The following is a 12,217-nucleotide window of genomic DNA, read 5'->3' on the forward strand; positions in this document are numbered from 1 at the left end:
AACAATCCCCTCCTTCACATAACTCTTCGACTTTTGGACCAATTGTTGAAGTAAGGAAAGAGGTACATTATGATTATTTTCGGTATTTACTTATGACGAGATTTTAATGAATAATCTTCAATATTTAATTAGTGTACCTCAGGGTACAGACTTAGGACCGCTGTTATTTGAAAATTTTATTAACGATTAAGCAATTATAAGATTAATTACTTTAAGACAATTCAGTAGACCACTACAGTTGACAATAGTGGTAATTTTATTATCAATAAAAATTATTTTTTTTTGTTTGTATGTCAATCTATTCAAGTCTGTTCAAAATACTTTTGTTTCATAATTTTTTACATGTAATAAATAGATGGAGAAAAAGCTGTAAATTGTTTTATGTATTTTTTTTTGGCTCTAACTATCTATTCGTTCATCTTTTTGGCTTTCAATAGGCACTAGGCGTAAATGATACAACCCACTCTAAAACAAAACCTTTATTCAGAACGATCGACGTACAAAACAATGATAATTTATTAAACCATACAAAATATGTCATTTATATCTAAATCACTAATTGCAGCAATTTTTCATCACATTCATTTAGTTGTCCAAGTGTATAAAAATAACGAACAAAACACCCCACCCCGAACGAATCCCCACTCCATCTTACAGCAACAGGATACACCAGGCGAGGATCCCTGCGAGGAACTCCCCGCCGCGCCGCCGCTGCGCCGAGCTCTGGGTCACTGCAAAGAAAATGAAATTAATGGGGAGAACGCAAACACGGGACGCATAAGAGAATTCGCATTAAAAATTCTAAGCGGTTCGCCGGAATCAGTCACGTAACCCTCGAGCTCTTTCAGGACACACGTGCTGCGTTTTCAGCGCTGAAAGTAGCTGAAAGTCTGAGATCTAACAAATTAATAACGCGCGGTGTTTGGGTGGTCCATAATTTATTTTGACGATGTCGTCAATTAAAAAAGTTACACGAGCAAGAACTAGTGTATGTCATCAACAATGCCACAAACACAATTCGTGAGCAACATCCTGCAGGTGTTTGAAATTGATGCGTCAATGAATATAATAAATGTTTAGGATTTACAATGAAGTATATACTGGGCAAGTCAAGTTACTTGATCTCCTTGTAGTTTTCAACGAAAAATAAACACAAACTAAAAGCATCGTTTCTTATTTAGTTAATTAAAGAAGTAATCGAAGAGCGCCTTGCATTGCATTTAATTAAAAAAAATAATTACAAGACTTCTTGCGCTTACTTTTGCAGGTGAAACTTTAGAATTTTATCTATTGGAAAGGCGAGAATTTGCCACGGAAGCCCCGCTAAAATTAAACAGACTTTATTAAAACTTTGCAAGATTTATAGCAGTTGCGAACTTTCCTAGAAAAAACTACAAAGAACTATCGAATACCCTCCGGAAAAAACCAATTTAAAGTTTCCTGCTCGGTAGTGTGACCTCTTGACAGTAAACATATGATCTGACAACTCTGCGTCATTGTTTTCTGTCCGCTACCTCTTGATTTGTTTGTAGGGCTCAGTTTACCAGTTGTTTTTTTGAGGTTACGTTCACAGACAGTCCGGATTCAATAAAATAAATTGATGTTGGTCTGTTGCAAGCAAATTCAATAGCGTCCGTGTCGTTTCACAGTCCAGAAAGCAGTTGGTACATTATTACCACCTATAAGGTAAAGCCTCATAACAGTTACGTCATCATTTAGTGGCGTCACTATCGTCAGTATAAGCCAGCGCGTTTTATTGTTGATTTAATTAAACTATTTCGGCAATAACAATCAATTATATCGAAAAATGCGAGTTTAAATATTGTTACGTGTGTTACCCAATAGTATACCTTAAAATCATTCGCATAACCTGCATGATCTTTATTTCAATATCTTTCTATATACCACAAACGTTACTATTTTATGTTATGGTGGTTGCCTAATTAGGATCAAGGTCAGGTGAAGAAAACTTTTTAATTTGGGCGGTAGAGCTCGTTTTAGTGCTGTAGAGGATGACATAACACCATTGAAGTGACGTCACATGCCGAACGTTGAGGCTTTGCGTTCTAGGTGGTAATGGGTTGCTAGTGTACTATTTTCATTTCATTTTAAACGCTCTGTAGCGCCTATGGACGCGTCCGCAGAGCGCCGTGGCGTAAAACGCTCGGAAAGGAAAGTAAATAAATTACTGAAGTGTGTACTGACGGGAACAGGTTACTTACGAAGCGCGGGAAAGACAATGGCTCGATCATCATTCGAAACGTTTTCTGGAGAGAGAATAGGTGCTTGAATTAATGTACCCTCCCGCCGCTCGAATCCCGACCTGCGTTTGACGGTAGACGGCAGATAAGAAAGCAATATATCACCCGTTGTGTTAAATTTGCGTCGGGCCCGCTTTCTAATTAAATAAAATCGATCGAGAAATTGATTGCGCCCGGCGCGAAATAACAAGTGTGCCCCCCGGGAGGGGAGCAATCTGGGATATGTGTATTACCTGGCGTCGGGAATTCCGGGTTCCGCTTCATATCCGGACGTGCCTTCTTTTAAAGATGAGGGGCTCTTTGTGACTGCCGGTTTCAATTCTCGGCTCGTTCCCGGGGAAGAAAGTCATAACTTACGGGGAGAAAATTCGGAATACGTACCGGGTGATCCTAAACGGGTTGGTAGTTTCAAGTGCTCGCGTGTGACTGAAACAGTTTGGGAACTGCTGTACGGAGCGAGGGTAGGGTGCGGAAGGCGGTACACATGATTCATCGTTGATGTCAGAAGTCACATGAAGGGAAAAAAAGGCCAAAGGTCAATGACCCTGATATAATGCCTACTTTCTTAAGCCTGACTGACCGATACGTAACTAAAACATTTTGGGAACCGCTGTTCAAGTACCGTTCATCGGGTGTTAGAACGCGCGCGCGTATCGTTCATCGGATATCAAAGGTAAGCGGCGATAAAAATCGGCCTATTTGTTGGAACTAGTTGATAGCGCGCGTTACAAAGCGCGCCGCAGGCAGCGCTCGCTTTCCCCCTCGCCCCCCGAATGTACCGTATTGTTCGAACGAGCCGAACTAATGCAATTATTTATTCACTACAAGCCCCCCTGAGTCGGTAGGGCGAACGGCTGACAACTGTTTTATCTGGATGATAAATTTGGCCCCCAGACATCTAAATATTCATTTTCTTTCCGAACCGCTGTACACAAAAGTACATTGTCCCGGACTTGGAAGAATTACATAATACACAATATTCTTATCAAAATTCGGGCAACGCCGGTTTGTCCGCGCTAGGGCGGGCCGCGTTCCATTGTTTTAGAGATTGAGAATAAAATACAGTTAACCTGACGCTAGCGAATTACTCCGGTCTCCCGGGCGAGGTGGGAATTCTCGCTTCTTGTACAGGGTGGTCCGCGAAAACGGCCCGTGAAAATATTTTTTATTGAAAAGTTGTTTTTTAATGAAGATGTGTACACTGTGCACTGTACTCGTGTTTGTACTATGTTTACATTGAATTCAGTAAACAAAAATATCGTTTAACAAAGCCGAGAAATTGTCGATTGTAACAAAAATTATACCGGCCATTTTGGAACCTAAAGTGCGAAGAGAATTTTCAAATAAATTCCACAGTTAGTTCAAATAAAATAGTTTCTCAAACACTGCAACTAATTTTTAGGTGTTATATCAGTTTTCAATTGTTTTTTTTTAAACCGGTGTAACGTCACATGATATATCCAATCCTTTTCACCTGAACAGAGGTTTAATAATTTCAGTTGTCAACAATATGAATAATCAATAGGATGTATCTTTGCCAATAATTTAAATGTAGATGCTAACTCTAACTTGTTACAATCTACACCAATGCGCTTATTACAATCGAAACCATTGGATATCATCTTCTTCTATTTAACAAAGTTGAAAAAAACAAGCAAAATCGAAGTAACCAGTACATCATACATATTTTACACACATTCAGTAGCCTAATACTTTAATAGTTATGACATCGAAATCATATGACAAACGTTGTAGTTACATTTTGAATTATATTGTAACAAAGTTACTACTTGTCTTATAATGACGAGTTGACAACATATTTAAATTTGTAGTGAATAAATACTTATTATTTCAATTTTTAATATATATATCATTAAACAAGACCTAGAAGGTGTAAGGAAAACCAGTGTCGATTGTAACAAAAATTACTCAGATTGTTACAAATGATACTAGTGTAGATTGTAACACGTCAGGATGCAACTCCAACTTCGTTTGCTACTTCTCGAAAGATGTACTAATGAAAAAAGATGTAAATATCAATTATATTGTAACTACAGTACTTCCTTATCTTACTGAGTTTAAAAGGGAAATTCAAATTTGTCTGTTACATTTATATGTTTGTCACTATTGAAAATTTTACCAAACTTTCGAATAGTTTCTTTAGATCACCATGTACATCCTCCTTTTTTTTAACGAAATTTCATTTATTTTCCGGTTCTTTTTCATCTCTTCGCCCCGATGTCTCAGTGGAGGCACAGAATTTGCAAATAAATTGTTATGTATTCCTGATACAGGACCTCCATCGACTAATCCTATCCTGCGACCTTCTGATTATCCTTCACGAGGAAACAACAAAAATGCTGATATGGTCGGAAATTCCACCCTAGCATCCGATTCTTTATCTTTAGAACTGTTACTTTATTTTAGTTCAAAATTTACCGATGTTTCGAAAATTTTCTAACGTAACTTTCCCAGCAAGGAAAGTACGCGTAAAAGACTAAGAAAGTGCAAAGGGAACTTCGGTGAGGTAATTTATGAAGCTAATGATAAGATTTATGTGAATATTACCGACATTGGCATAACAGACGTAATATAAACCGTGTAACGCCCGACATTTATCAAAATCCTTCGCTGGCTCATAAAAGACGTCTACTTAAGGCCCCAATAAAACGAGAATCGGGATAAATATCGGTATTGATTACGCCGGGGTAATATCTATGCAGATATTATGATGTCGTTATGACGGCTGTTATGTTTTAAAGTCTCTCCAAATGGATAGAATTTAATATTTTCATACTTTATTGCGCTTTATTGCCGCAGTGATTTTTCAATAAAAGTCTATTCCGTGGAAAATGGTATTTAATAGTGGTTTTATATCAAGAAAAATTCGTTTCAGGGTGCTGACATATCTTGTGTAATATGTAAGGAAAAAATTATTTCTTATAAAGTATAGAATTTTGTTTCTATTTTGATTATGATCTGTATTTTGTCTAGCCCCACGTTCGGCGCCAGAATTTATGTGAAGAAATTTAATTGTAAATACATGTTTATTTTGATTCTTTTATTTTGAGTAGTTTTGTTTCTCAGATAAACTATTTCTTTTGTTATATTTCGAATATTATCCATCTCGTGCCGGCCCGATTTGCGACCAGATAAGCGCGGAGAAATATCAAGTAATTAAAAAAGTATCCGGATCCATTTGTTCGTCCGGTGTTTATTTATTTAGCAATTTCTGGGACCCGTTTCGCAGCGGATAAAAATTATAGCTCGGTAATTAATCGGCTCTCGTGCCGAACAGCACAAAAGCCGGAAGATTAATAAGAGCCAGAGGGAAAAAACACCCCGTCCGCCCCATTAAGAAGGGTTGAAGCCAAGAGCGGTGCAAGAAAGGCTGGCCCGTCGGTTGTCGGTTAGCCGGTTCTACGTCAAGTGCTTTGGTGACATATCCCACTTCTGATCATCGTGGGAAATCGTCGCTTTCCACAGTTAAATTTCAATTTTTTTTAAATTGGTGATGAGGTGTAATTAAGTGAAACTTTGTCATAACTTTTTTCTCCAAAATAGTTATGACATAAATGTTTTTGGTTTATTTTGATGTATACAGTCATATGACGTTGAAATTGAGCTTACCTCGAGCTGGTATCGGGTCTTTGGCGTTGTCGAATGTTATCTCCGAGTCCTGTTCATAGAATTCTCCGATCTTGGCGACGCACTTGAGGGTCAGCCTGCCGTTGTTGAAGTGAGAGGGGAACAAGGGCAATTCCAAAGAGGATTCGCTCCAGGATAGTTCACCTGCGGCATGTTTTCTGGTGACGCACTTCTCGCAAACCTGAAGAATACACATATGTTAAGCATAATACACAGGAATCAGAAGTGGGATAACTAATAACGCAAGGTAGATATTATTAAAAAACAACTGTTATACTCAGAACCATCCTGGATTGATATCTAGACACCCCGTTTTTAGTCTCATGTCAAAAATACCGCTATTTAAATGACGTCTCTCGTCTTTCGCGATATTCCATCCCGGTCGGGAACTAATACCCCCCTTTCTGAATTTAAAACGAACAATCTTCCGTTTCCATCGAAATTATTACCTCCCAGGGTCGTCTCGACTTACTCGAGAAGCGACTCTCTCGAGACGCATCTCGGCGACACATTTTTCACTCACCTGAGGAAAAATGGGGACTGCCAAATGAGCGGCAATTTCAGTATCCTCCCTGCCGTGCTTAAAGTTGGATGAAGCCGCGGCAACAAGTGAAATTGATAGTTTAATATTTGAGAATTATGGTGGTCTGGTTTATTATCGAACGTCGCGCGCTGGAAATTATTCAGGGGAAGCCCCTGCATATTTCAGGGGGGTTTTAGGTGTAGAAGGACGATCGATTGGGAGTTGTATACCGAATAGTAAATAGCAGATTGCTTTCTGCCAAAAAAATTGTTATAATAAGAAGCTATCACAATAAATATCTTCATTCGAGCTTAGAATGATCACTAAATTAGTTGTTGAAGGACAATAAAATGATATTATAAATTCAGGAGACATTTAACTAATATTGGGTTGGTAGATGACAGTCAATTTAGATTGTCAGGAGGAAAACGAGACTGTAGCCCATGTACGTGTAAGTATGACATGGAAATCTACAATAGACTATGGTTGGTCGCAGTGGAAAAGTAATTTTCGTCTTCCTCATCGTCTTCATCATCGTCATCATCCTCGTCATCATCATCATCATCACCATCATTATCTTATCCTCATTAGCCTCACGATTATCCTCATAATCATCATCAACTTTTTATTTTGGATTTTATACTTTATAAACAAAATCATTTAAGGCAATATCTAATTATCAAAATAAAACTAACTGAAGTATTCTCTAATCGTATCAACGGATTTATAAAAAATTGCATAGACTTGGAACAACTATCGCATAATAATTCACTGCAATGTATTATTTTAGGTCACTTTGCATGAGTTACAACTCACTTTGGTCTTCTCAAATATGCCCGAGAATTCCGAACAAAACCAAGGGGTGATACTGGAAGTCCGCAACAAAAGACAATCGGCAAATCCTCCTAATGCTCGACCTCCTACGGCGGTCACTAGAGTACGCCTCGAACCGGCTTTCTCAACTTGAAAATACCTAACAACTGTTTTTACGCCCTCGTAGGCATTAGCCAGAAATTGAATAAAGTGCCCCGAAAGTTTGGGAATGAGATTATCGTCATATATTTTACTTTCCTTCGTAATTCTACTTTATAACAGAATTTATCTTGCTGGCATGATCGAAATTAAATTTACGGCTTTATTAGAACGTCGAATTTCGTGTTTGTTAATTCCATCTAGTGGCGTGTTAACGCCAGCTAAGTCGTCGCGTTTTTCGGATAACACACTCCCACTAATGATAAATGAAAATGGAAACGTAGAAATTGCAAGACCAGCAGAGGAACTTGCACTCGGAGTTTCTACACAAACACGCACAGAACTTCGGGAGTTACACAGGGATTCATTCTGAAACCTCTTCTGATTTCGTAGTAACAATGCGTATGTAATGTGAAATTTGTTCAAAACATGCGCAAAGTTGAATGAGACCCAGCTGTTCTTTGTCGTATCATCACGAAGAGGAAATACATTACAGTACACTGTATAAACATGTACCTGTGAGATATTATCCTAAGTTATTTCCAAGCGAACATGTTTGTGATATTTTTATTTTATCTGTCATTTAAGAGGTTATTCGCGGTATATATGACATAGAAAACACATCCATCCTTCCAAAAGGCAATTGCGGTCGCGAACAGGCAAGTCTGTAGACGGCTGCAATTATTCCACACACTTGACACTTATTCGCACCGACAACATGAAAGTCTTTTAGAAACAGGGCCCGCACTCCGCGATAAAACAAATTGTCAACATTTACCAGCCATTTCGCAAAGTAATTTTATGAAAATATGTCTTTATTCTCTTCTTATTGCGTCCCCCTTTTGTTGGCTGAACAATATATTATATCAGGAGGCCGCGTCGTCCCTTGAAATATATTGTACTTGTATTTCTGGGACTGAGCAACCATTGTGCCGTAGTAGGCCGTGAAAGGTTCGCGAAGGAGTCGCACGAGGCCTGCCGGTCCTTTAGATTTTATTATATTTCAGGGGGGCAACTTCTATCAACTTCTACAGCCGATGAGAATGTACCGTATTTTCGCCGACACAGAAAGAGTTGGTTTGATTTAACAGAAAGCGCGTGCTTTATTTGAAATGATCTGTATCGTTTGTTTAGAAACATGCTGTATATGTATATGAGAATGCCTAGTATAATGTTGTGTCATCGGTATAGATGTACAGCTGATCAAATTACAATATAGATATTAAATAGAAGGAGGCCAAGGGTTGATCCCTGTGGTATGCCTCACAGTATCATATATACTTCTCAACTAATTGTCCAGGATCAGTTTAAGCAAATTACATTCTATTTAGAAGGTAGCTCTCTAATAACTTAATTATTTTATCTGAAAATTTTTACATTATTTGCAGCTCTTTTGCCTGGCTTTCTGACAAAATATTATAAGAATTTATGGTAAATTTAATGTAAACAAATATTGCACAAAAAATTATTCACCAACCAGAAAACACACTAACAATCACTTTCTAATCATCTAAATACTTCCACTGCTGCTGCTTTACAATATGTAACAGGAGCACAGTTTGGGAAACAATAAAAACAACAGGATGAGGTCACACTGATTACTGTTGATGTCATTCATTTCATTAACTTTTACCTGTATTTCAGGCAATTCACCGTCTAACAATTGTTCATTTATCTTTTAAATATGCAACTGCCGCTATGATCATGATGATAAAACGGAAGGCGATATTTTCCGTGCTCGGTGCAATTCCTGTCCGAATAAAGGGAGTATATGAGGTAGTTTTACAGGCGAAACGAAAGCGTATATTCCGGATCTAGCAAGCTATATGTTTTGTTCCGTGTATAAAGCAGGCCCTGGATCGTTTAAGCACTATTAAATCTCTGCACCTACGTACGTATTCGCGAAGCACCGAATATGAGAAAGAAACATACTTCACGGGAACCGACTGCCTTTATTTCTTGTTTAACGCAGAATTTACTTCAAAATATAAACGTCGAGTAATCTCAGCTATAAAACGGTACGCTGTTTCCTAATCTCCACTAAGGAGATATTTTTTTAATAAATAATCTGCTAGGCAGGATGTTTTTGAAAATATTTTTTCCGTGTTCCGGAAAATCGATCAAAAGTTATTACGCGAAACATGGTCCGACCTTACATCGCCGTACTTAATCAACTGATCAAATGCAGTAACTAGGTCAATTTACGTTATATTATTTTAAAATTCAAAACAAGACACAACGTTCAAAAACTGCGAGGCGCCCAACATAGGCGCCCAACATATGAAGTTTGTGGACAAGAAAAATGGCAAGGTGTGTAAGTGCGAGGAAGATATTTTACGACAATGCTCGTCATCAGCGACCAAGTCCATCGAACTCAAGTCAGGCGTGGCAGCAGGGCAGCAACGAAACTGACGCTCGAAAAACAAGTAACGCAAGTTCTTCTTGTGCAACAACAGCGACGACACGTCGTCTCGCGGGAAACTAACCAGTTTTACCTCTTATTCCCGCTTCCCGTGAGCTCCCGGCATGTGCGGAATGTCTCAACATAAAATTGCGCCCGTATTCAAAGTCGTACGTCGAACCATTACGGCCTTGTGACTTCGCTTTGGTGAGTTCGAGTAAGTTACCTCTCTGTTATGTAAGATATGTAAGGGTCGGAATGTCGATGGGTTACGCGATAATATCGTGGGGTAGTTTGCCGTACACCCACGACCCTTGTAAATTGGTGCGGGATAGTGTTGCTATGGATATGCCTGTTGTAAATTCAAGTTAGAGGCAGCTTGGGTCTTTATCCAGGGAGTATTTGCGTAAACTGATTTTATAATAAATATTTTTGTCCAACGGGTACAGTTCTGTTGGTGTTTACAGGCTGGTTTTTCGTGACTTGCATTAAATTTCAATCACTAGTGACTACATTTTTTTAATCGTTAATGGAAAGTGAAAAAGAGAAAGGAATTAAATGTAAAAGATGTAAAAGGAGAAAAAGCAAACAAACTTACAAATAACAAAATTATAAGGGACAGGACAAAATGTTAACAGACAATATGTTTACGGCGAACGTCAACAAATGCGGCAGATGCATCGCAATGCGGATATTTTTAGGCTATACTGCTAATGCCAAGAGTCAAAGCTTGTTGAACTGTTTCCAAGCACTTTATGTGCAAAGTAGGTAATTATTTGACCTACTAAAAATGAAATTACTATACCAACTCGAGGACGACGGGTCGTCGTTAAATTATGCTAAAAACCCATCCCGCTGAAGTGCACCTACTAAATCTAATAACGCCCTATCTATCTAATAACAGCCCGTGGTATTAAAATTGCCATTCTGCACTACCCCTGAAACAAAGTCGAGAGGATACCACTTCACTCACCACAATATTATTCAAAATGAAGGTGAGGGTCGCAGGTGGCCTAGAGGGCGGAGAAGTGCAGTTTGCTCTCAGGATGTCTCCGATGTCGTAGTTGTTCCTGTCGGTTATGAGCCTGGCGGAACTGCTTGGTAACACTACAAGAAAAAAAAAAGTTAGGTAGCAACTGTAATGTTTGACAGTAGAGGTAGTTTCGTAATACACTTTTTTAAGTAAGTTGGAATTGTTAGTTTTTTTTAAGTGTCCAGTAAATTCATCAAAGCATGGTTGATATCGCGAAGACTTTTTCAAAGTAACTTTTTCGCCTACCTTTTTACTCCCGGCAGCATCCGAAGGCTAGCAATTTAAATGTAAATTCTCGGTACGTAAAAAATTGTTATTCAACGCGTTCAATGTACAGATTTAAGGATTTACCCGCAATTCTATCGATTCGGGCTGTTCAATGGTCCGTCGGCGGACGAAAGGGAAAATACGGATTTAATAATTTCAGGTAAATGTCAAAAAAATTGAGAAAACGTTTTTTAAGCACCCCATTATTAAAATATCGATCACGCGTATGAAAATACAGATTACGGGGGGGTTTAAATGTCCACACGTATTAATTCTAGCTTTCGACCCTTTTCCATATTCCATTTTTTTTTACAAGACATTAATGCCAGTTCGCAACAGGATCAAAACAAATTGATTTTGTCGATACGGATTAACACAGATTTCCTGTAAATAAAAAAAATACTATTTTTTTTATTATTAAGCGTTTCCAAATATAGTAATTTGACCAATCCACCAATGTATGTTTTAAAAAAGTTTGCGTCTGGTTATTGTGGGTAAATATTTAATCCTAAATCAATTACGGTGGTAAGGTGTATCTTATGTATATAAAATCTCAGATAATCTCAAGTATTTCGAAAACTGATTATTGAATTTAGTGAGATTAACTAATATCTCAGGTAAATGAAACACCGGTGTAGTATAGATTATTATTTTTAAAATCGCCTAATTAAACTAAGTACTGTGGTTTTATAAAAAATGTAGTTCACTTAAACTAGATCAATGTCAAAGGTCATTAACAGTGAAATTCACAAACTAAACACTTTAAACAATAGTCACAAATACCCATTGAATACTAAATATTTAAAACTTGTAATAATTCTTAATACTTTTTTTATATCTAATTTGCCAGAAAGTATTGTTAAATGTCAGATCTGATGTGTCATGTCACCACTTAACGGTTAAAAAAAGGCCACTGCAATTAAGCTACAACTAAAGAGCCATCTGTTAGAAATATCCTGACATAAAACACATCATTAGCTCATGGAAAACAATAGATGGCTCTGGCGTTGCCAATAATTTATTTAGAAACGCAGCCTCCTAGTTGTTCTATTTGTAAAAATCAACAACTGGCTCTAATTTTCTTGGGCACACGATGAAAATTATATAATTTA

General features: G+C 37.8%; 1 protein-coding gene across 1 annotated transcript in view; it reads right to left on the reverse strand.

Moving 5' to 3' along the window:
• Positions 1–464: 464 nt before the first annotated feature.
• Positions 465–12,217, reverse strand: part of LOC108908415 — a 45,077-nt gene continuing 33,324 nt past the window's right edge. The window contains exons 4-6 of the mRNA XM_018712480.1: positions 10,779–10,912; positions 5,892–6,090; positions 465–731 (exon numbers count right to left, since the gene is read on the reverse strand). Of these exons, the coding sequence (XP_018567996.1) occupies positions 652–731; positions 5,892–6,090; positions 10,779–10,912 (413 nt within the window). The 3' untranslated portion in view covers positions 465–651. The remainder of the gene's footprint in view (positions 732–5,891; positions 6,091–10,778; positions 10,913–12,217) is intronic.

This window comes from Anoplophora glabripennis, unplaced genomic scaffold, assembly GCF_000390285.2.
Source record: "Anoplophora glabripennis isolate ALB-LARVAE unplaced genomic scaffold, Agla_2.0 scaffold1, whole genome shotgun sequence".
NCBI lineage: Eukaryota > Metazoa > Arthropoda > Insecta > Coleoptera > Cerambycidae > Anoplophora > Anoplophora glabripennis.